The sequence below is a fragment of the Salmo trutta genome, chromosome 8 (assembly GCF_901001165.1).
Source record: "Salmo trutta chromosome 8, fSalTru1.1, whole genome shotgun sequence".
In the NCBI taxonomy this organism is placed as follows: domain Eukaryota; kingdom Metazoa; phylum Chordata; class Actinopteri; order Salmoniformes; family Salmonidae; genus Salmo; species Salmo trutta.
In genome coordinates, this window is record NC_042964.1 from 47,609,796 (window position 1) to 47,637,072 (window position 27,277).

The window sequence follows — 27,277 nt, forward strand, 5'->3', positions numbered from 1 at the left end:
CTCATTTTGTACTTCCATGGTCAACATTTAATAGATTTGATAAAACATGGGCCATTAGTGACACTAGCCTGGTCCCAGATCTGTTTGTGCTGCCTTGCCAACACCTATGAATGACCATAGGTGTTGGCCAGTCTACAGAGATGAGACCTGGGGCCAGTCTACAGAGATGAGTTGTGTTGAAGGATGCCAGTTGTACACACACCTCACCATAATGTATTCCATCTCAGACTACCCAAAAACACAAGACACATTCCAACGACATAAAGCAGGGAGGACATTGCGTGGAGAATATTATGAATGGGAAAAAGTGTAGAAAACAATTAGAATATGCCATTGTTGGCGAACAGGCCTCGCTGGCGCCCTCTAGCCCACAGAGGCTAGAATGATGTCAACAACCGTCTCATCCGAGCTGCGGACCGTCACCTGCATAGTGACACCGTCGGCCAGGGCCAGGCGCGAGCGAACCAGCACGTCATGACCCCCCCGGAACACACCTGGAGGAAGGGGAGGGACATAGAAACTGTCATTCATACCGTGGGGGGCTTGCGTCCATCACACAAGTGACAGGAAGTTGAACAAGCTGCCGTGTCAAGGTTAGAAACTGAACTTAACATATTTACGATAATAAAGGGTACAGAATGAGCCTACAAAACAATTCACAAAGCAAAACAATAATTAATTCAAATCAAGATACAATAAATGAAACACCCACCGGCAAGGAAGAGGATGTGTGAGTTCTTGTTTTCTGGGACCTTGTCTGAACGCTCGCAGGGCTGCATGCCCAGGAAACTGATGATGTTACCAACAGCCTCTACAGAGACAAAAGGGAAATGTGACCAACAGTCTCTATAGAGACAACAGGGAAATGGGACCAACAGCCTCTACAGAGACAACAGGGAAATGGGACCAACAGCCTCTACAGAGACAACGGAAATGGGACCAACAGCCTCTACAGAGACAACAGGGAAATGGGACCAACAGCCTCTACAGAGACAACAGGGAAATGGGACCAACAGCCTCTACAGAGACAACAGGGAAATGGGACCAACATCCTCTACAGAGACAACAGGGAAATGGGACCAACAGCCTCTACAGAGACAACAGGGAACAGAGAGATGTGACCAACAGCCTCTACAGAGACAACAGGGAACAGAGAGATGTGACCAACAGCCTCTACAGAGACAACAGGGAAATGTGACCAACAGCCTCTACAGAGACAACAGGGAACAGAGAGATGTGACCAACAGCCTCTACAGAGACAACAGGGAACAGAGAGATGTGACCAACAGCCTCTACAGAGACAACAGGGAACAGAGAGATGTGACCAACAGCCTCTACAGAGACAACAGGGAACAGAGAGGTGACCAACAGCCTCTACGGAGACAACAGGGATGTGACCAACAGCCTCTACAGAGACAACAGGGAACAGAGAGATGCGACCAACAGCCTCTACAGAGACAACAGGGAACAGAGAGATGCGACCAACAGCCTCTACAGAGACAACAGGGAACAGAGAGATGCGACCAACAGCCTCTACAGAGACAACAGGGAACAGAGAGATGTGACCAACAGCCTCTACAGAGACAACAGGGAACAGAGAGATGTGACCAACAGCCTCTACAGAGACAACAGGGAAATGTGACCAACAGCCTCTACAGAGACAACAGGGAGATGTGACCAACAGCCTCTACAGAGACAACAGGGAACAGAGAGATGTGACCAACAGCCTCTACAGAGACAACAGGGAACAGAGAGATGTGACCAACAGCCTCTACAGAGACAACAGGGAACAGAGAGATGTTACCAACAGCCTCTACAGAGACAACAGGGAACAGAGAGATGTGACCAACAGCCTCTACAGAGACAACAGGGAGATGTGACCAACAGCCTCTACAGAGACAACAGGGAACAGAGAGATGTGACCAACAGCCTCTACAGAGACAACAGGGAGATGTGACCAACAGCCTCTACAGAGACAACAGGGAACAGAGAGATGTGACCAACAGCCTCTACGGAGACAACAGGGAGATGTGACCAACAGCCTCTACGGAGACAACAGGGAACAGAGAGATGTGACCAACAGCCTCTACAGAGACAACAGGGAGATGTGACCAACAGCCTCTACAGAGACAACAGGGAACAGAGAGATGTGACCAACAGCCTCTACAGAGACAACAGGGAGATGTGACCAACAGCCTCTACAGAGACAACAGGGAGATGTGACCAACAGCCTCTACAGAGACAACAGGGAGATGTGACCAACAGCCTCTACAGAAGGGTTCCCCCATCTGGCGGACCGCGGGCTGAATTTGGCCCGCAGGTGGTGGTACTTGGATCCCCAAGTATACACACTCCAGGAAATCAGCTCCAAGTGATTTTCATTTTGGAAATATTCCCCACATAACACATGTGATCAGATACAAATAATAAGGATTGATTGGATTTATACAGCGCTTTTCTACCAACTGAGGTAGTCAGTGTTGTAGCTCCACCTGGGTGATGCACAGCGACCATTGTTGTGCCAGAACGCTCACCACACATCAGCTAACAGGTGGAGAGGTGAGGACTGATGTATGAGGAGAGGTGAGGAGTGATATATGAGGAGAGGTGAGGACTGATATATGAGGAGAGGTGAGGAGTGATATATGAGGAGAGGTGAGGAGTGATATATGAGGAGAGGTGAGGAGTGATATATGAGGAGAGGTGAGGAGTGATATATGAGGAGAGGTGAGGAGTGATATATGAGGAGAGGTGAGGAGTGATATATGAGGAGAGGTGAGGAGTGATATATGAGGAGAGGTGAGGAGTGATATATGAGGAGCGGTGAGGAGTGATATATGAGGAGCGGTGAGGAGTGATATATGAGGAGCGGTGAGGAGTGATATATGAGGAGCGGTGAGGAGTGATATATGAGGAGCGGTGAGGAGTGATATATGAGGAGCGGTGAGGAGTGATATATGAGGAGAGGTGAGGAGTGATATATGAGGAGAGGTGAGGAGTGATATATGAGGAGAGGTGAGGAGTGATATATGAGGAGAGGTGAGGAGGGATATATGAGGAGAGGTGAGGAGGGATATATGAGGAGAGGTGAGGAGGGATATATGAGGAGAGGTGAGGAGTGATATATGAGGAGAGGTGAGGAGTGATATATGAGGAGAGGTGAGGAGTGATATATGAGGAGAGGTGAGGAGTGATATATGAGGAGAGGTGGAGTGAGGACTGATATATGAGGAGCGGTGAGGACTGATATATGAGGAGAGGTGAGGAGTGATATATGAGGAGAGGTGAGGAGTGATATATGAGGAGAGGTGAGGAGTGATATATGAGGAGAGGTGAGGAGTGATATATGAGGAGAGGTGAGGAGTGATATATGAGGAGAGGTGAGGAGTGATATATGAGGAGAGGTGAGGAGTGATATATGAGGAGAGGTGAGGAGTGATATATGAGGAGAGGTGAGGACTGATATATGAGGAGAGGTGAGGACTGATATATGAGGAGAGGTGAGGAGTGATATATGAGGAGAGGTGAGGACTGATATATGAGGAGAGGTGAGGAGTGATATATGAGGAGAGGTGAGGAGTGATATATGAGGAGAGGTGAGGAGTGATATATGAGGAGAGGTGAGGACTGATATATGAGGAGAGGTGAGGAGTGATATATGAGGAGAGGAGAGGACTGATATATGAGGAGAGGTGAGGAGTGATATATGAGGAGAGGTGAGGAGTGATATATTAAGAGAGGTGAGGAGTGATATATTAAGAGAGGTGAGGATTGATATATGCCAACTAGGACAGAGACCCCGTCACCACCGGCCCCGACAGAGACCCCGTCACCACCGGCCCCGACAGAGACCCCGTCACCACCGGCCCCGACAGAGACAACTTGGAGATTTTACTTGTCACACTGTAGCCCCCTAGATACAACCTGCCTTCAGTGTGCCTGTGTCCAAATACACATATTACTCACACTGATTTAAATATGTAGCAGTGTCATAAGATAAATATTATCAACAAGATCATTTAACATTAAGTCAGTTCCAACTCCAGACCTGGGTTAAATACATAGTTCAAACACTTTCACGAGGCCAGTTCCATTGGGTTCTATTTAAAGACTGAATTATGGTTAGAAATAGCCCATTTGATGCCTCACAAACAAGCTCAAAAGGCTTTAAGTGAGTCACAATGGAAAGAGAGAAGTATGGAGAACATCAATTCGACTGTTAATGATGGTATTTCTATGAATGGAACCACTGATCTAAAACAGCTCACAATGTACACTGTGTTTCAATGTTGGGGGGATAAATCCAAAGATCCTGATTGAACTAATTACCATCTAACGTTCTGACAGAGGCCAGGGCGAATGTCTCCTCCTTCTCAAAGTCGTCTCCCACCTCGTCCCAGGCTGCGGCAAAGTTAGGCTTTAACACCTTCTGGATGTGGTCTGCTACGGTCACCTCCAGGTCTTCCAGCTGGGGGGGGCAACGGTGGGGAGGGTAGAGGAGAGCAGAGAAGGTAGAAAAAGGGGAGAATAGAGAATTTAGGCAAATGATGGTAAACAAGACATAATTATTTGTTGGATAAATGAGTTTAGAGATTTTAAAAATAGGTTTTATATTGAGCTCATACCACATATTCGTCATCGTAACCGTCGTCATCGGGCTCTCCTGTGTTGGGGTCGCAGTCTTTCACCAGGTACTTCAGAGTACAGCTGAACGTACAGGACACTGGAGAACAGAGAACACATGTAATATGACATACAGACGGTGCAGACGTTACATGACTAGGCTACGTGATGTAAATAACAGTATCCTCAGTGTTTGAAGAAGGCCAGCAGATAAGTGCTTTTCTCTCTCAATGGAAAACCATGTTGTTAGGTGCTACAAGATCCCCATTCAAATTCTTTAGTTCTCTGAGAAGGGTTTTAACAGAGTAACAACACTGACGTCACACTAAGCACTTCAGAGAGCTGCCCTCATGAAAATTGCTTATTTCTCTCTCTCCCTCAGAGGTTTAATAAAGGTAACCTGCGGTGGGGTCATCTTCAGGCAGTCTGACCAGGCTGTAGCAGGAGCCAGGCTGGCTGTAGGGCAGGTTAGCAGCAGGGACGTAGTGGAGAACCTCGTAGGCCTCCGACGGCTCCATCTGAACCATAACCTGAAGGACAACACCACAGTGGACATCCACTTAATACATTTCTATACATTTAGTCCTGTGTCTTAATGTCAGTGTTGTAGATTTTAAATGTGAGGCACCAAAGACACTTTTCTGTCTACTGTCAATTGAATGGACAATAAAGCTTTATGAAATTAATTGAATAGGATTATGCTTTTCAAACTGCTCAGAGATATCTACAGTGTGAGGAGGGGTTAGGGGTGATGCACCCAACTAGACCTCCACACATTGACAATCGCTGTGCATTCTAGGAGACGTGAACTTCCTAAAGCGCAGCAGTCACCAGTGTAGCCCTACCTTCTGCAGGAGCTGGTCATTGAGCGTGTTGGTGCAGTCGAACTGGAACACCATGTGTCTGGCGAAGGTGTGCTTGACGCAGCGCACCACATACTCAGTCTCCGCCTCGGTCAGCTGCACCGCCTCCGACGTCTTGAAGAGAGAACCCAGGCCCTGGAATTCTGGGATGGCTGCCAGTTGTTCTGTGACAGGAGGGAAGGATTAGAGAGGCCCAGTTCCAAATCCACCCCTAGTCCTAACTACCTACACTATTATAGCTGAATCCACCCCTAGTCCTAACTACCTTTAACACTATTATAGCTGAATCCCCCTAGTCCCTAACTACTACAATATTATAGCTGAATCCCACCCATAGTCCTAACTACTACAATATTATAGCTGAATCCACCCCTAGTCCCTACATACTACAAATAGGATAGCTGAATCCACCCCTAGTCCTAACTACTGACAGATATTATAGCTGAATCCACCCCTAGTCCCTAACTACTACAATATTATAGCTGAATCCACCCCTAGTATAACTATCACTCCCCTAGTCCTAACTACGACAAAATATAAGCTGAATCCACCCCTATGTCCTAACTAAAACTACAATATTATAGCTGAACTCAGCCCCTAGGTCCCTAACTACTACAAGCATTATAGCTGAAACTCCACCCCTAGTCCTAACTACTACAATATTATAGCTGAATCCACCCCTAGTCCTAACTACTACAATATTATAGCTGAATCCACCCCTAGTTCCTCTAACTACTAACAATATTATAGCTTGGAAAAGAAAAATCCACCCCATAGGTCCGTAACTACTACATATTATTAGCTGAAAGCCACCCCTATTATAAATAATAAAAAGATTAGAGCTGAATCCCCACCCCTAGTCCTAACTACTACAAATTATAGCTGAAATCCACCCCTAGTCCTAACACTACAATATTATAGCTGAATCCACCCTAGTCCTAACTACTACAATATTATAGCTGAATCCACCCCTAGTCCTAACTACTACATATTATAGCTGAATCCACCCCTAGTCCTAATACTACAATATTATAGCTGAATCCACCCCTAGTCCTAACTACTACAATATTATAGCTGAATCCACCCTAGTCCTAACTACTACAATATTATAGCTGAATCCACCCCTAGTCCTAACTACTACAATATTATAGCTGAATCCACCCCTAGTCCTAACTACTACAATAGTATAGCTGAATCCACTAGTCCTAACTACTACAATAGTATAGCTGAATCCACCCCTAGTCCAACTACTACAATAGTATAGCTGAATCCACCCCTAGTCCTAACTACTACAATAGTATAGCTGAATCCACCCCTAGCCCTAACTACTACAATATTATAGCTGAATCCACCCCTAGCCCTGACTACTACAATATTATAGCTGAATCCACCCCTAGTCCTGACTACTACAATATTATAGCTGAATCCACCCCTAGTCCTAACTACTACAATATTATAGCTGAATCCACCCCTAGTCCTGACTACTACAATATTATAGCCGAATCCACCCCTAGTCCTAACTACTACAATATTATAGCCGAATCCACCCCTAGTCCTAACTACTACAATATTATAGCCGAATCCACCCCTAGTCCTAACTACTACAATATTATAGCCGAATCCACCCCTAGCCCTAACTACTACAATATTATAGCCGAATCCACCCCTAGCCCTAACTACTACAATATTATAGCGAATCCACCCCTAGTCCTAACTACTACAATATTATAGCGAATCCACCCTAGTCCTAACTACTACAATATTATAGCGAATCCACCCCTAGTCCTAACTACTACAATATTATAGCGAATCCACCCCTAGTCCTAACTACTACAATATTATAGCTGAATCCACCCCTAGTCCTAACTACTACAATATTATAGCGAATCCACCCCTAGTCCTAACTACTACAATATTATAGCGAATCCCCCTAGTCCTAACTACTACAATATAAGCGAATCCACCCCTAGTCCTAACTACTACAATATTATAGCGAATCCACCCCTAGTCCTAACTACTACAATATTATAGCGAATCCACCCCTAGTCCTAACTACTACAATATTATAGCGAATCCACCCCTAGTCCTAACTACTACAATATTATAGCTGAATCCACCCCTAGTCCTAACTACTACAATATTATAGCTGAATCCACCCCTAGTCCTAACTACTACAAATATAGCCGAATCCACCCCTAGTCCTAACTACTACAATATTATAGCCGAATCCACCCCTAGTCCTAACTACTACAATATTATAGCCGAATCCACCCCTAGTCCTAACTACTACAATATTATAGCCGAATCCACCCCTAGTCCTAACTACTACAATATTATAGCCGAATCCACCCCTAGTCCTAACTACTACAATATTATAGCTGAATCCACCCCTAGTCCTAACTACTACAATATTATAGCTGAATCCACCCCTAGTCCTAACTACTACAATATTATAGCTGAATCCACCCCTAGTCCTAACTACTACAATATTATAGCGAATCCACCCTAGTCCTAACTACTACAATATATAGCGAATCCACCCCTAGTCCTAACTACTACAATATTATAGCGAATCCACCCCTAGTCCTAACTACTACAATATTATAGCGAATCCACCCCTAGTCCTAACTACTACAATATTATAGCTGAATCCACCCTAGTCCTAACTACTACAATATTATAGCTGAATCCACCCCTAGTCCTAACTACTACAATTTATAGCGAATCCACCCCTAGTCCTAACTACTACTATTATAGCTGAATCACACCCTAGTCCTAACTACTACATATTATAGCTGAATCCACCCCTAGTCCTAACTACTACAATATTATAGCGAATCCACCCCTAGTCCTAACTACTACAATATTATAGCTGAATCCACCCTAGTCCTAACTACTACAATATTATAGCGAATCCACCCCTAGTCCTAACTACTACAATATTATAGCCGAATCCACCCCTAGTCCTAACTACTACAATATTATAGCCGAATCCACCCCTAGTCCTAACTACTACAATATTATAGCCGAATCCACCCTAGTCCTAACTACTACAATATTATAGCGAATCCACCCCTAGTCCTAACTACTACAATATTATAGCGAATCCACCCCTAGTCCTAACTACTACAATATTATAGCTGAATCCCCCTAGTCCTAACTACTACAATATTATAGCTGAATCCACCCCTAGTCCTAACTACTACAATATTATAGCGAATCCACCCTAGTCCTAACTACTACATATTATAGCTGAATCCACCCTAGTCCTAACTACTACAATATTATAGCTGAATCCCCCTAGTCCTAACTACTACAATATTATAGCTGAATCCACCCCTAGTCTAACTACTACAATATTATAGCTGAATCCACCCCTAGTCCTAACTACTACAATATTATAGCTGAATCCACCCTAGTCCTAACTACTACAATATTATAGCTGAATCCACCCCTAGTCCTAACTACTTACAATATTATAGCTGAATCCACCCTAGTCCTAACTACTACACTATTATAGCTGAATCCACCCTAGTCCTAACTACTACATATTATAGCTGAATCCACCCCTAGTCCTAACTACTACAATATTATAGCTGAATCCACCCCTAGTCCTAACTACTACAATATTATATAGCTGAATCCACCCCTAGTCCTACTACTACAATATATAGCTGAATCCACCCCTAGTCCTAACTACTACAATATTATAGCTGAATCCACCCCTAGTCCCTAACTACTACAATATTATAGCGAATCCACCCCTAGTCCTAACTACTACAATATTATAGCTGAATCCACCCCTAGTCCTAACTACTACAATATTATAGCTGAATCCACCCCTAGCCCTAACTACTTACAATATTATGCTGAATCCACCCCTAGCCTAACTACTACAATATTATAGCTGAATCCACCCCTAGTCCTAACTACTACAATATTATAGCTGAATCCACCCCTAGTCCTAACTACTACAATATTATAGCGGAATCCACCCCTAGTCCTAACTACTACAATATTATAGCTGAATCCACCCCTAGTCCCTAACGACTACAAATTATAGCTGAATCCACCCCTAGTCCTAACTACTACAATATTATAGCTGATATCCACCCCTAGTCCTAACTACTACAATATTATAGCTGAATCCACCCCTAGTCCTAACTACTACAATATTATAGCGAATCCAACCCCTAGTCCTAACTACTACAATATTATAGCTGAATCCACCCCTAGTCCTAACTACTACAATATTATAGCTGAATCCACCCCTAGTCCTAACTACAATATAGAAGTAATATAGCTGAATCCACCCACCCTAGTCCTAACTACTACAATATTATAGCTGAATCCACCCCTAGTCCTAACTACTACAATATTATAGCTGAATCTACCCTAGTCCTAACTACTACAATATTATAGCTGAATCCACCCCTAGTCCTAACTACTACAATATTATAGCTGAATCCACCCCTAGTCCTAACTACTACACTATTATAGCTGAATCCACCCCTAGTCCTAACTACTACTATTATAGCTGAATCCACCCCTAGTCCTAACTACTACAATATTATAGCTGAATCCACCCTAGTCCTAACTACTACAATATTATAGCTGAATCCACCCTAGTCCTAACTACTACAATATTATAGCTGAATCCACCCCTAGTCCTAACTACTACAATATTATAGCTGAATCCACCCCTAGTCCTAACTACTACAATATTATAGCTGAATCCACCCCTAGTCCTAACTACTACAATATTATAGCTGAATCCACCCCTAGCCCTAACTACTACAATATTATAGCTGAATCCACCCTAGCCTAACTACTACAATATTATAGCTGAATCCACCCTAGTCCTAACTACTACAATAGTATAGCTGAATCCACCCCTAGTCCTAACTACTACATTATATAGCTGAATCCACCCCTAGTCCTAACTACTACAATATTATAGCTGAATCCACCCCTAGTCCTAACTACTACAATATTATAGCTGAATCCACCCCTAGTCCTAACTACTACAATATTATAGCTGAATCCACCCCTAGTCCTAACTACTACAATATTATAGCTGAATCCACCCCTAGTCCTAACTACTACAATATTATAGCTGAATCCACCCCTAGTCCTAACTACTACAATATTATAGCTGAATCCACCCTAGTCCTAACTACTACAATATTATAGCTGAATCCACCCTAGTCCTAACTACTACAAAATTATAGCTGAATCCACCCCTAGTCCTAACTACTACAATATTATAGCTGAATCACCCCTAGTCCTAACTACTACAATATTATAGCTGAATCCACCCTAGTCCTAACTACTACAATATTATAGCTGAATCCACCCCTAGTCCTAACTACTACAATATTATAGCTGAATCCACCCCTAGTCCTAACTACTACAATATTATAGCTGAATCCACCCCTAGTCCTAACTACTACAATATTATAGCTGAATCCACCCTAGTCCTAACTACTACAATATTATAGCTGAATCCACCCCTAGTCCTAACTACTACAATATTATAGCTGAATCCACCCTAGTCCTAACTATACACAATTATAGCTGAATCCACCCCTAGTCCTAACTACTACATATTATAGCTGAATCCACCCTAGTCCTAATACTACAATATTATAGCTGAATCCACCCCTAGTCCTAACTACTACAATAGTATAGCTGAATCCACCCCTAGTCCTAACTACTACAATATTATAGCTGAATCCACCCCTAGTCCTAACTACTACAATATTATAGCTGAATCCACCCCTAGTCCTAACTACTACAATATTATAGCTGAATCCACCCCTAGTCCTAACTACTACATATTATAGCTGAATCCACCCCTAGTCCTAACTACTACATATTATAGCTGAATCCACCCTAGTCCTAACTACTACAATATTATAGCTGAATCCACCCCTAGTCCTAACTACTACAATATTATAGCTGAATCCACCCCTAGTCCTAACTACTACAATATTATAGCTGAATCCACCCCTAGTCCTAACTACTACACTTATTATAGCTGAATCCACCCCTAGTCCTAACTACTAACTATTAATAGCTGAATCCACCCCTAGAGTCCTAACTACTACACTATTATAGCTGAATCCACCCCTAGTCCTAACTACTACAATTAGTTATAGCTGAATCCACCCCTAGTCCTAAACTTACTACAATATATAGCTGAATCCACCCCCAGTCCTAACTACTACAATATTATAGCTGAATCCACCCCTTAGTCCTACTACTTACAATATTATAGCTGAAATCCACCATAGTCCCTCACTACTACAATATCTATAGCTGAATCCACCCCTAGCCCTAACTACTACAATTATAAGCTGAATCCACCCCTAGTCCCTAACTACTACAATAGTTAAGCTGAATTCCCACCCCTAGTCCTAACTACTACAATCTTATAGCTGAATCCACCCCTAGTCCTAACTACTACCACTATATAGCTGAATCCACCCCTAGTCCCTAACTCCTACAATATTATAGCTGAATCCACCCCTAGTCCTACACTACTACAATATTATAGCTGAATCCACCCCTAGTCCTAACTACTACAATATTATAGCTGAATCCACCCCTAGTCCTAACTACTACAATATTATAGCTGATCCACCCCTAGTCCTAACTACTACAATATTATAGCTGAATCCACCCCTAGTCCTAACTACTACAATATTATAGCTGAATCCACCCTAGTCCTAACTACTACAATATTATAGCTGAATCCACCCCAGTCCTAACTACTACAATATTAGCTGAATCCACCCTAGTCCTAACTACTACAATATTATAGCTGAATCCACCCCTAGTCCTAACTACTACAATATTATAGCTGAATCCACCCCTAGTCCTAACTACTACACTATTATAGCTGAATCACCTAGTCCTAACTTAATACAAATATAGATCCACCCCTAGTCCTAACTACTACAATATTATAGCTGAATCCACCCCTAGTCCTAACTACTACAATATTATAGCTGAATCCACCCCTAGTCCTAACTACTACAATATTATAGCTGAATCCACCCCTTAGTCCTAACTACTACCATATTATAGCTGAATCCACACCCTAGTCCCTAACTACTACAATATTATAGCTGAATCCCACCCTAGTCCTAACTACTACAATATTATAAGCTGAATCCACCCTAGTCCTAACTACTACAATATTATAGCCTGGAATCCACCCCTAGTCCTAACTAACTCCAATATTATAGCTGAATCCAACCCCTAGTCCTAACTACTACAATATTATAGCTGAATCCCCCCCTAGTCCTAACTACTACAATATTATAGCTGAATCCACCCCTAGTCCTAACTACTACAATATTATATCTGAATCCACCCCTAGTCCTAACTATCGCACTTATTATAGCTGAATCCACCCCTAGTCCTAACTACTTACAATTATTAGCTGAATCCACCCCTAGTCCTAACTACTACAATATTATAGCTGAATCCACCCCTAGTCCCTAACTACTAACAACTATTATAAGCTGAATCCACCCTAGTCCTAACTTAACACAATATTATATGAATCACCTAGTCCTAACTTACTACACTATTATAGCTGAATTCCACCCCTAGTCCTAACTACTACAATATTATAGCTGAATCCACCCTAGTCTAACATACTACAATATTATAGCTGAATCCACCCCTAGTCCTAACTACTTCAATATTATAGCTGAATCCACCCCTAGTCCAACTACTACAACTATTATAGCTGAACCACCCTAGTCCCTAACTACTACAATATTATAGCTGAATCCACCCATAGTCCTAACTACTACAATATTATAGCTGAATCCACCCCTAGTCCTAACTACTACAATATATAGCTGAATCCACCCCTAGTCCTAACTACTACAATATTATAGCTGAATCCACCCCTAGTCCTAACTACTACAATATTAGCTGAATCCACCCCTAGTCCTAACTACTACAATATTATAGCTGAATCCACCCCTAGTCCTAACTACTACAATATTATAGCTGAATCCACCCCAGTCCTAACTACTACAATAGTATAGCTGAATCCACCTAACTACTACAATATTATAGCTGAATCCACCCCTAGTCCTAACTACTACAATATTATAGCTGAATCCACCCCTAGTCCTAACTACTACATATTATAGCTGAATCCACCCCCTAAGTCCTACTACTACAATATATAGCTGAATCCACCCTAGTCCTAACTACTACAATATTATAGCTGAATCCACCCCCTAGTCCTAACTACTACACTATTATAGCTGAATCACCCCTAGTCCCTAACTACTACAATATTATAGCTGAATCCACACCTAGTCCTAACTACTACAATATTATAGCTGAATCCACCCCTAGTCCTAACTACTACAATATTATAGCTGAATCCACCCCTAGTCCTAACTACTACAATATTATAGCTGAATCCACCCCTAGTCCTAACTACTTACAATATTATTAGCTGAATCCACCCCTAGTCCTAACTACTACAATATTATAGCTGAATCCACCCCTAGTCCTAACTACTAACAATATTCATAGCCTGAATTCCACCCTAGTCCTAACTACTACACTATTATAGCTGAATCCCCCCTAGTCCTAACTACTACAATATTATAGCTGAATCCACCCCTAGTCCTAACTACTACAATATTATAGCTGAATCCACCCCTAGTCCTAACTACTACCAATATATAGCTGAATCCACCCCTAGTCCTAACTACTACAATATTATAGCTGAATCCACCCCTAGTCCTAACTACTACAATATTTATAGCTGAGATCCACCCTAGTCCTAACTACTACAATCTTATAGCTGAATCCACCCTAGTCCTAACTACTACCAAATTATAGCTGAAAACTATTATAGTGAATCCACCCCTAGGTCCTAACTACTACAATATTTATAAGCTGAATTCCAACCCTAGTCCCTAAACTACTACATATATTTAGCGAATCCTACCCTCGTCATAACTACTATCAATATTATAGCTGAATCCACCCTAGTTCCTAACTACTACAGTGATATTATAGCTGAATCCACCCCTCGTTCCTAACTACTACAATATTATAGCTGAATCCACCCTAGTCCTAACTACTTACAATATTATAGCTGAATCCACCCTAGTCCTAACTACTACAATATTATAGCTGACTCCACCCCTCGTCCTAACTACTTCAATAGTATAGCTGAATCCACCCTAGTCCTAACTCTATCAATATTATAGGCTGCATCCACCCCTAGTCCTAACTACTCCACATTTATAGCTGAATCCACCCTCTAGTCCTAACTTACTAACAATATTATACGCCTGAATCCACACCTAGTCCTAACTACTACAATATATAGCTGAATCCACCCCTAGTTCCTAACTACTCAATATTATTAGCTGAATCCACCCGTAGCCTAACTACTACAATATATAGCTGAATCCACCCCTAGTCCTAACTACTACAATATTATAGCTGAATCCACCCTAGTCCTAACTATTACAATATTGATAGCTGAATCCACCCCTAGTCCTAACTACTAACAATATTATAGCTGAATCCACCCCTAGTCCTAACTACTACAATATTATAGCTGAATCCACCCCTAGTCCTAACTACTACAATATTATAGCTGAAATCCACCCCTAGTCCTAACTACGACAATATTATAGCTGAATCACCCCTAGTCCTAACTACTACAATATTATAGCTGAATCCACCCCTAGTCCTAACTACTACAATTTATAGCTGAATCCACCCCTAGTCCTAACTACTACACTAGTTATAGCTGAATCCACCCCTAGTCCTAACTACTACAATATTATAGCTGAATCCACCCCTAGTCCTAACTACTACAATATTATAGCTGAATCCACCCCTAGTCCTAACTACTACAATATTATAGCTGAATCCACCCCTAGTCCTAACTACTTACAATATTATAGCTGAATCCACCCCTAGTCCTAACTACTACAATATTATAGCTGAATCCACCCCCCTAGTCCTAACTACTACAATATTATAGCTGAATCCACCCCTAGTCCCTAACTACTACAATATTATAGCTGAATCCACCCCTAGTCCTAACTACTACAATATATAGCTGAATCCACCCCTAGTCCTAACTACTACAATATTATAGCTGAATCCACCCCTAGTCCTAACTACTACAATATATAGCTGAATCCACCCCTAGTCCTAACTACTACAATATTATAGCTGAATCCACCCCTAGTCCTAACTACTACAATATTATAGCTGAATCCACCCCTAGTCCTAACTACTACAATATTATAGCTGAATCCACCCCTAGTCCTAACTACTGACAATAGTATAGCTGAATCCACCCCTAGTCACTACTATACATAATTATTTAGCTGAATCCACCCTAGCCTGAATACTACCAATATTATAGCTTGAATCCACCCCTAGTCCCTAACTACTACAATATTATAGCTGAATCCACCCCTAGTCCTAACTACTACATATTATAGCTGAATTCCCCCCTAGTCTAACTACTACAATATTATAGCTGAATCCACCCCCTAGTCCTAACTACTAAAATATTATAAGCTGAATCCACCCCTAGATCCACACTACCTATAATCCACCCTACTACTACAATATTATAGCTGAATCCACCCCCTAGTCCTAACTACTACAATATATAGCGAATCCACCCCTAGTCCTAACTACTACAATATTATAGCTGAATCCACCCCTAGTCCTAACTACTACAATATTATAGCTGAATCACCCCTAGTCTAAACTACTACAATATTATAGCTGAATCCACCCTAGTCCTAACTACTACAATATTATAGCTGAATCCACCCCTAGTCCTAACTACTACAATATTATAGCTGAATCCACCCCTAGTCCTAACTACTACAATATTATAGCTGAATCCACCCCTAGTCCTAACTACTACAATATTATAGCTGAATCCACCCCTAGTCCTAACTACTACAATATTATAGCTGAATCCACCCCTAGTCCTAACTACTACAATATTATAGCTGAATCCACCTAGTCCTAACTACAATATTATAGCTGAATCCACCCCTAGTCCTAACTACTACAATATTATAGCTGAATCCACCCCTAGTCCTAACTACTACAATATTATAGCTGAATCCACCCCTAGTCCTAACTACTACCAATATTATAGCTGAATCCACCCCTAGCCCTAACTACTACAATATTATAGCTGAATCCACCCCTAGTCCCTACTACTACAATATTATAGCTGAATCCACCCCTAGTCCTAACTACTACAATATTATAGCTGAATCCACCCCTAGTCCTAACTACTACAATATTATAGCTGAATCCACCCCTAGCCCTAACTACTACAATATTATAGCTGAATCCACCCCTAGTCCTAACTACTACAATATTATAGCTGAATCCACCCCTAGTCCTAACTACTACAATATTATAGCTGAATCCACCCCTAGTCCTAACTACTACAATATATAGCTGAATCCACCCCTAGTCCTAACTACTTCAATATTATAGCTGAATCCACCCCTAGTCCTAAACTACTTAATATTATAGCTGAATCCACCCCTAGTCCTAACTACTACACTATTATAGCTGAATACTAACTACTACCATATAGGATTCCTAACTACTACAATATTATAGCTGAATCCACCCCTAGTCCTAACTACTACAATATTATAGCTGAATCCACCCCTAGTCCTAACTAACTTAATATTATAGCTGAATCCACCCCTAGTCCTAAACTACTCAATATTATAGCTGAATCCACCCCTAGTCCTAACTACTACAATAGTATAGCCGAATCCACCCCTAGTCCTAACTACTACAATATTATAGCCGAATCCACCCCTAGCCCTAACTACTACAATATTATAGCCGAATCCACCCCTAGCCCTAACTACTACAATATTATAGCCGAATCCACCCCTAGTCCTAACTACTACAATATTATAGCCGAATCCACCCCTAGTCCTGACTACTACAATATTATAGCTGAATCCACCCCTAGTCCTGACTACTACAATATTATAGCTGAATCCACCCCTAGTCCTAACTACTACAATATTATAGCTGAATCCACCCCTAGTCCTAACTACTACACTATTATAGCTGAATCCACCCCTAGTCCTAACTACTACAATATTATAGCTGAATCCACCCCTAGTCCTAACTACTACAATATTATAGCTGAATCCACCCCTAGTCCTAACTACTACAATATTATAGCTGAATCCACCCCTAGTCCTAACTACTACAATATTATAGCTGAATCCACCCCTAGTCCTGACTACTACAATATTATAGCTGAATCCACCCCTAGTCCTAACTACTTCAATATTATAACTGAATCCACCCCTAGTCCTAACTACTTCAATATTATAGCTGAATCCACCCCTAGTCCTAACTACTACAATATTATAGCTGAATCCACCCCTAGTCCTAACTACTACAATATTATAGCTGAATCCACCGCTAGTCCTAACTACTACAATATTATAGCTGAATCCACCCCTAGTCCTAACTACTACAATATTATAGCTGAATCCACCCCTAGTCCTAACTACTACAATATTATAGCTGAATCCACCCCTAGTCCTAACTACTACAATATTATAGCTGAATCCACCCCTAGTCCTAACTACTACAATATTATAGCTGAATCCACCCCTAGTCCTAACTACTACAATATTATAGCTGAATCCACCCCTAGTCCTAACTACTACAATATTATAGCTGAATCCACCCCTAGTCCTAACTACTACAATATTATAGCTGAATCCACCCCTAGTCCTAACTACTACAATATTATAGCTGAATCCACCCCTAGTCCTAACTACTACAATAGTATAGCTGAATCCACCCCTAGTCCTAACTACTACAATATTATAGCCGAATCCACCCCTAGTCCTAACTACTTCAATATTATAGCCGAATCCACCCCTAGTCCTAACTACTACAATATTATAGCTGAATCCACCCCTAGTCCTAACTACTACAATATTATAGCTGAATCCACCCCTAGTCCTAACTACTACAATATTACAGCTGAATCCACCCCTAGTCCTAACTACTACAATAGTATAGCTGAATCCACCCCTAGTCCTAACTACTACAATAGTATAGCTGAATCCACCCCTAGTCCTAACTACTACAATATTATAGCTGAATCCACCCCTAGTCCTAACTACTACAATATTATAGCTGAATCCACCGCTAGTCCTAACTACTACAATATTATAGCTGAATCCACCCCTAGTCCTAACTACTTCAATATTATAGCTGAATCCACCCCTAGTCCTAACTACTACAATATTATAGCTGAATCCACCCCTAGCCCTAACTACTACAATATTATAGCTGAATCCACCCCTAGTCCTAACTACTACAATATTATAGCTGAATCCACCCCTAGTCCTAACTACTACAATATTATAGCTGAATCCACCCCTAGTCCTAACTACTACAATATTATAGCTGAATCCACCCCTAGTCCTAACTACTACAATATTATAGCTGAATCCACCCCTAGTCCTAACTACTACAATATTATAGCTGAATCCACCCCTAGTCCTAACTACTACAATATTATAGCTGAATCCACCCCTAGTCCTAACTACTACAATATTATAGCTGAATCCACCCCTAGTCCTAACTACTACAATTTTATAGCTGAATCCACCCCTAGTCCTAACTACTTCAATATTATAACTGAATCCACCCCTAGTCCTAACTACTACAATATTATAGCTGAATCCACCCCTAGTCCTAACTACTACAATATTACAGCTGAATCCACCCCTAGTCCTAACTACTACAATATTATAGCTGAATCCACCCCTAGTCCTAACTACTTCAATATTATAGCTGAATCCACCCCTAGTCCTAACTACTACAATATTATAGCTGAATCCACCCCTAGTCCTAACTACTACAATATTATAGCTGAATCCACCCCTAGTCCTAACTACTACAATATTATAGCTGAATCCACCCCTAGTCCTAACTACTACAATATTATAGCTGAATCCACCCCTAGTCCTAACTACTACAATATTATAGCTGAATCCACCCCTAGTCCTAACTACTACACTATTATAGCTGAATCCACCCCTAGTCCTAACTACTACAATATTATAGCTGAATCCACCCCTAGTCCTAACTACTACAATATTATAGCTGAATCCACCCCTAGTCCTAACTACTACAATATTATAGCTGAATCCACCCCTAGTCCTAACTACTACAATATTATAGCTGAATCCACCCCTAGTCCTAACTACTACAATAGTATAGCTGAATCCACCCCTAGTCCTAACTACTACAATATTATAGCTGAATCCACCCCTAGTCCTAACTACTACACTATTATAGCTGAATCCACCCCTAGTCCTAACTACTACAATAGTATAGCTGAATCCACCCCTAGTCCTAACTACTACAATATTATAGCTGAATCCACCCCTAGTCCTAACTACTACACTATTATAGCTGAATCCACCCCTAGTCCTAACTACTACAATATTATAGCTGAATCCACCCCTAGTCCTAACTACTACAATATTATAGCTGAATCCACCCCTAGTCCTAACTACTACACTATTATAGCTGAATCCACCCCTAGTCCTAACTACTACAATATTATAGCTGAATCCACCCCTAGTCCTAACTACTACAATATTATAGCCGAATCCACCCCTAGTCCTAACTACTTCAATATTATAGCCGAATCCACCCCTAGTCCTAACTACTTCAATATTATAGCTGAATCCACCCCTAGTCCTAACTACTACAATATTATAACTGAATCCACCCCTAGTCCTAACTACTACAATATTATAGCTGAATCCACCCCTAGTCCTAACTACTACAATATTACAGCTGAATCCACCCCTAGTCCTAACTACTACAATATTATAGCTGCCCCAACTTTTTGCTGCTCTGAAGTTGTTGATGCCACAATACTAGTGCACAACCACTGCTACTATGATATTTGGTTTCCATGGCTAATAACTCTTATCAGACTGAATTCTATGGTTCATTAAGAACGTGTTTCCATGCAAAATACTGTGTGCTATAGCTTGGTAAATAAATGTGACTGGGTCCTTTTACTCCAGAAATTCTGACCAGATGTTTTGTTTCCTTGTGATAACGCCATGTCTTGCCATGATAGTTTCAAGTAAGGTGACTGTACCCTGGTAGATGTCTTGGCGTGTTGGGCCAGGTTTCTCTGGAAGTTTGCTAGTGGCCACAGGAGCAAATTCGGTCTTCTGCTCTGTGATGGGTGTGTTGGCCAGGGGAACTGACTTCATATCGAAGGGCTTCTCTGTGGGCTCCAGGGTGTACTGGTGGAGGGACTTCTCCAGACCCGGGACAGACACCGACAGACCTGACGGGAGGAGACACACAGACACAGGTTCAATAAAGGAAATACATTTATTCATTTTGAGGTTCGATGGAGAGAAAACATTTCTCTGCACGTGGCGATTCACAGAGAGTTCGAGTGACCACAATCAAAGAACACAGCCTTACTTCCTGAATTGGACCAGATATGTCCACACACTAGTGCTCTCAAGTTCAGACTAGGAGCGCAGTGTGTGTTCTCACCGTTGAAAATGTAGGCAGCGTTGAGGGCTTTCTGCTTCTGCTGCAGCACGTTCATGTAGAAGGTGGCTCTGTCCCTCACCTCGTCGTCACTGTCCATCATACACCTAGAAACATACGTCAACACACTTTAGAGTGGTAACCACACAGGGAATGGATCATTATGACAGGGAGCCAGTGAAAGGCTGTCTCTACCTCTGCATCAGGACTAACACACTGGGGAGAAGGTCATCATTCTGGGCTCCAAACTTAGCCAGAGCACTGACCGCAGCTACAGGGACGAGAAAGGAGCTTAGTCATTACACAATGTGTACAAACAATGTGGTAACTCACATTAGTTTAAACCCTTCATGGATTAACAGTGAGTTTCTGTTGAAAAGCCAGGCGCAAATACCATTTGTCTTCATATTAGTGAATTGAGCCTTTCATGGTTGGTGATGTCACCAGTTAATGGAGCCAATCCCAACAGACTTATCAGAACTACCATTCATGTTGCACCCAGACACACACAACTCTGTCTCTCACACATGCTATACAACTCCAGGCCAGCAGGGGTTAACACACCGGCTCTGACGGCCTCGCTCTCCAGCACCACGCGGTTGAAGATGAAGCGGATGTACTTGGATGGCGAGGGCGTGCGCGGGCCCTCCTTGCCCAGCAGGTGGAGGATCTTGGTGGCCAGCACCGTGTGCTCACAGTCCTCGATGAACTCACACAGGTGGGCCAGCCCCGTCTCCTTGCTCTCTGGGTTCTCCTCGATGATGCTGATGATGCAGTCCACGATGGCCCGCTTGTACTCAAAGCCACCCTGAGAGGAGAGGCATCATTTAAAGAATTTATGTTTCAGGGACAGCCGTACATTAAATCAGAAAACTGAGTGGTCGTATCAATGTAAATGTGCCAGAGTTGGCCAAAGAGTTCCTGTTTGTCTGTAGTCCAGATGGTTTCATGGCAGTGTGAAGGACATAAATGTGCTTCAATAGGTTCTCTTGTCCTACACATCAGTGAAAAAATACATTAGGCTGCTCAGTCAGGGTGTTCCACTCACATCGTCTCGGAGCATGTTGGACAGGAAGTTCATCATGACGCTGTGCTTTCTGGGATACTTCTGACACAGGGCACTGATGGCCTGCACAACCACCACCTGAAACACACTCAGCAGTCAGAGGATAGGACTTCACTTTGGCGAAATAATACCCCATTTGGAAATAGATTAAAGTAGTTGTGGTTTGTTTAAAATATAGTATAACTTCCTACAAATATATTTTTTTAGGGGGGGGGATTACATATTGAGTGTATTCTAATTGATTATCCAACTATTTCAATTCCTAGATGATTCAACTAAAGTATTGTAGAGGGGAAAAACATGAGCATATCATTGAGGAGAAACTACACATTAAACTAAAACACATCCTCCTCCTCACCTTGAACTCGTCAGAGATCTCAGAGACGAAGGAGGAGATCTGTTTCATGAGGCGGTCCACACTGCTCTCGCTGCCCGTCTTCAGCAGCGTGGTGATGGCCAGCGTGGCGATGCTGCGGTTCGAGTCCGTGATCAGGTTCTCCAGGTCCAGGTTGCACGCAGTCACGGCCGACGGGTGCTTCATCGCCACCTGGTGGACGAAGGGGGGAATGCGGTTGTAAATACAGTATGCTCAATGTAAAACACAGGTAACTCAGAGTAATGAAGAGCATGGATAAGTGGAGACCCACCTTGTTGAGGGTCCTGACAGCTGCGTATCTCAGGGCTGCTTTGGGAGAGCTGCAAAACAGCTGCAGGACTGGAGAAACACATTAACAGACAGTCAAGTGGTAAAACCAGAGGTACTAGGTTCATAGGATACTACAACCTCTAACATATATTTCTACAGGTAGGTACCCACATGTGGACACCAGAAAACAAGGTGTATTTACCAAAGTGGCTGTAATTCCAGAGACTCACCAGAGACAGCGGGGGCCAGCTCTCTGGCAGTACAGTTGGGCATGTGGACTATGGCTGAGGCTGCCTCGTACACCACCATCTCATGCTTGTTCCTCAGACAGCTCTCAATGAAGTCAAACAGGGGACTGTCATGTCTACAAACAGAAAATAGCCAAACCTTTGTATTACAACGCCACAGACAGGAAGACAAAAATATACCAATATGTTTATAAAGTCAAATTTGACACTGTGTATTCTGTGTCCTCCGCTGCCATGTGTGTGGACTCATACTGATAGTTGCGGCTGCTTTGTGTGATATATTGCTGTCTCTACCTTCTTGCCCTTTGTGCTGTTGTCTGAGCCAAATAATCTTTGTACCATGTTTTGTGCTGCTACCATGTTGTGTTGCTACCATGTTGTTGTTATGTTGCTACTGTACCATGCTGTGGTGTCATGTGTTGCTGCCTTGCTATGTTGTTGTCTTTAGGTCTTTATGTAGTGTTGTCTCTCTCGTCGTGATGTGTTTTGTCCTATATTTATATTGTATTTATTTATTTTATTTTTAATCCCAGGCTCCCGTCCCCGCAGGAGGCCTTTTGCCAGGCCGTCATTGTAAATAAGAATTTGTTCTTAACTGACTTGCCTAGTTAAATAAAGGTTAAATAAATAAAAAACTAAAAAAGCATAATGCCACTATACAGATCACTTCCTCCTGGTGTTGAATAAAAACTATACATATCAATGAAAGAGAATACTAGACACCAACCCACTGTACAGTCTAGAAAACTCATTCAAGTAAACAGTCAGTCCATGACAGTGCTTCCACGGTGCCACCTAACCCTGCCTCGGTCTGCGTGGCAGTGCTTCCACGGTGCCACCTAACCCTGCCTCGGTCTGCGTGGCAGTGCTTCCACGGTGCCACCTAACCCTGCCTCGGTCTGCGTGGCAGTGCTTCCACGGTGCCACCTAACCCTGCCTCGGTCTGCGTGGCAGTGCTTCCACGGTGCCACCTAACCCTGCCTCGGTCTGCGTGGCAGTGCTTCCACGGTGCCACCTAACCCTGCCTCGGTCTACGTGGCAGTGCTTCCACGGTGCCACCTAACCCTGCCTCGGTCTACGTGGCAGTGCTTCCACGGTGCCACCTAACCCTGCCTCGGTCTACGTGGCAGTGCTTCCACGGTGCCACCTAACCCTGCCTCGGTCTGCATGGCAGTGCTTCCACGGTGCCACCTAACCCTGCCTCGGTCTGCATGACAGTGCTTCCATGGTGCCACCTACCCTGCCTCGGTCTACGTGACAGTGCTTCCATGGTGCCACCTACCCTGCCTCGGTCTACGTGACAGTGCTTCCATGGTGCCACCTACCCTGCCTCGGTCTACGTGACAGTGCTTCCATGGTGCCACCTACCCTGCCTCGGTCTACGTGACAGTGCTTCCATGGTGCCACCTAACCCTGCCTCGGTCTGCGTGACAGTGCTTCCATGGTGCTACCTACCCTGCCTCGGTCTCCTCCAACAGCTTGCTGGCGATGCGGATGAGCATGCAGTACGCAAAGGGGGACTTGAGGCCAGATTTGGTGAACTTGTTGAGCATCTTGGATACGGCCAGTCGGTCATTCTTCCGCAGGTGGTACAGCAGGCCCAGGGCGTGGTACTGGGGGGAATCACAGACAGGTCACAGTGGAAGTGACTCTCTTTCAACTTACCCGGGTTGTGTTCATTAGGGAACAACATATCCAAACCTTTTTCAGTGCATTTCATTTTGAATGAGTGAAGAAAACAGTAAAAAAAATAGGTTATTTCTTCTGATTGGTGCCTAATGAACAGGTTATCAACAGAGTGTGTGTAACCCACCTGGACCATGATGTTGTCACTGGAAGCTGCCTCCTGTGCCTCGTTCACCCAGCGCTTCACCACGTCGTAGCTCATCTTAACCATGTGCTACAGACACACACAAAACACATTACCCACAAAGCACTGGGAATACTTACAAATGACAGTCACCTTGAGACATCCAGGCGCTGTGTGGCTAATTTCTTACCAGAGAGGAGACCAGGGCAGAGCTGGACACACTGGGCACTTTGTCAACGATGGCCTGTTTCATGTATCTCTCAATGGCCTGCAGCATGGTGGTCTGTGGGACAGAGTTACAAAGTAGGGCTTGAGTTTATTGACCAAAAAGCATAGGTTTAGTCCAATTACAATAACACAATGTAAGCTGGATGTAAAAAATAAAATACTGTTCAGCTATCAGAATGGAAACAAAAAGAAAACACAGCCTAATAAAAAGCAGGGAGAGAAACAGAGACACAGAGACAGAGACTGACATCCGTGATCCTGCAGAGAGCTCTGATGGCAGGTCCTCTGTACACATCCTCCTTGCCAGTCATGTCCTTGGTCAGGCTGCTGGTGACAATGATGACATCCTCAGAGATGTTGGCCATCTCCTTGATGGTCAGGTAGCACATCCTTCTCAGGGTTTGCTGAAGGAATACAGAGAGACATCTTCAAAAAGCAGATGCTATACAAAAATACTATGTGCCACATCTCTACAATATGTAAATTACAACACTACTCATTGAATACTAATTTAATGGCACTAGTTGGACCTGTTTGAAGTTAGTTTGTGAGTTTATGTCATCATGTATTGTATATGTTGCGGTATGTTCTGTCGATAACGTTATTTACTTGTTTTCTTGTATGATCAGCAATAATTTAATTAAACCCAAAGCAATAACTTATTCTCACATCATTGGACTGGAAGAGCCTGGTCATTGCGAAAAAGGCCTCGGTCGCCTCCATAGTTCCAAAGTGCTCCCCCTAGACAGAACATAAAAACATCTTCTGTTAATATCAAAGGGTATACATGCAAAACAATTGGTTTGCATGTTATGGGTTTGTTTCTCACCTGGTTGAGTAGGTAAATGATCTTGGTGAGGATGTGGAGACATCTTCTGGGGTTGATCGGAGTCTCGTTGAAGATACGAGCCTCTTGCAATACTGCACTCTTTTCAAGATGCTGGAAAGGGTTAGAGCCACTTCCTAATTGTTGCAGCGAAGAGAAGATAAAAACAGCCACATTAAGTCAAAATTGGATTGTCAAACTATAAAGACTAACTAGGTAGCTTCACTTACTACGCGTCATTACTATATCGTGTTGAATGGGGATTTCGTAATTAGATAACTTAGGTAGTAGCTTAAACCTCGTCTAGTTATGGTCAACAAGCTTGAGTGAGCAAGACGACATTGACCGTTTTTAAATGAGCAAAATTAGCTAGCTAACTACCAGTATACGGTACACTCGATAGCTAACTGGGTATTGAATCTCTTATCAAATTTTACAGGGCACAGCCAAAGAAGAATGTGTATTTTTTACTAGGCACAGTTAACGTAGTCTTCATAACCAACTAACGTTAGTTTAGCTAGTTTGCAAGCTAATTGAACAGATAGAGACGCTTTAAGCTAGCTAGCAGGCAATTGACATATCTGCTCAACAAATACACACATGTAGCTAGTGTGATCAACAAAGACAGACGTCTATTTGACCAAAAAACTACCCACCAAACGAATACCAACTTAGTGTAGTTAACGTTACCTAGCTAGAATGCTAGCTACTAGCTAGCTAATGTCAGCGGTAACTAGTTGGCAAAACAACGTTAGCTATTTCCAAGTAGCTATATTGACTTCTTTACACTTAATTTATCTTACCAGACTCTTCGTCCTTCTTGTCAAATTTCTTTATCATTGTTACGGAATGTTTGTGGATCAGTGTGGTTGGTGTACAGCCTCACAACAGACGACTAGTCACTTCCACGTCGCCAAATGCAACCTTCCTGTCTGTGTGTCCATGTCGACGGAAATGACGTCAAATGTAATGATTTGCAGTAGGGGGAGTAGTGAGCTGCGCATAGATCAGTGGTCACCAACCTTTTCTGAGTCAGGATCACTTTCTGAGTCAAAATGCATGCCGAGATCTACCACTCTGATTTTTTAATAACATGACTTAAAATGTCAAGCCTATGCAACATTAACCAATTAAAAACAGTACTGTAGCAATGAGGTTTGTGCAGTAAGTTATAGGCCCAATACATTATCACCGCATACAGGCGTTGCTTGAATTGACCTGCTAATAAATTGTTGTTCAGGAAAATGTTCTTTCGAAATTTGAGGTAGGCTATATCAAATGTATTAATTTTTTATATAGCCCTTCGTATATCAGCTGAAATCTCAAAGTGCTGTACA

General features: G+C 42.5%; 1 protein-coding gene across 1 annotated transcript; it reads right to left on the reverse strand.

Moving 5' to 3' along the window:
• Window positions 1-4: 4 nt before the first annotated feature.
• Window positions 5-26,907, reverse strand: LOC115199126 (coatomer subunit gamma-2). The gene is made up of 21 exons (XM_029761712.1): window positions 26,744-26,907; window positions 25,944-26,077; window positions 25,784-25,855; window positions 25,363-25,518; window positions 25,077-25,169; window positions 24,890-24,976; window positions 24,532-24,689; window positions 23,059-23,192; window positions 22,830-22,897; window positions 22,541-22,729; window positions 22,165-22,260; window positions 21,681-21,924; window positions 21,312-21,387; window positions 21,120-21,223; window positions 20,707-20,901; window positions 5,469-5,650; window positions 5,024-5,153; window positions 4,626-4,723; window positions 4,330-4,468; window positions 713-811; window positions 5-494 (listed from the first exon to the last, which is right to left on the reverse strand). The coding sequence occupies exons 1-21, from the start codon at window positions 26,778-26,780 to the stop codon at window positions 364-366; spliced, it is 2,622 nt and encodes an 873-aa protein (XP_029617572.1). The 5' UTR covers window positions 26,781-26,907; the 3' UTR covers window positions 5-363.
• Between the last annotated feature and the right edge of the window lie 370 nt (window positions 26,908-27,277).

What these genes read in the sequence shown, in the direction of transcription:
- LOC115199126 (XM_029761712.1), bottom strand. Translation starts at nt 26,780, where the DNA reads ATGATAAAGAAATTTGACAAGAAGGACGAAGAGTCTG. An exon ending in GTGACAACATCATGGTCCAG is followed by an intron (nt 24,690 to 24,889) that starts GTGGGTTACACA and finishes GATTCCCCCCAG; the next exon opens with TACCACGCCCTGGGCCTGCT. An exon ending in GTTACGATGACGAATATGTG is followed by an intron (nt 4,469 to 4,625) that starts GTATGAGCTCAA and finishes TGCCCCCCCCAG; the next exon opens with CTGGAAGACCTGGAGGTGAC.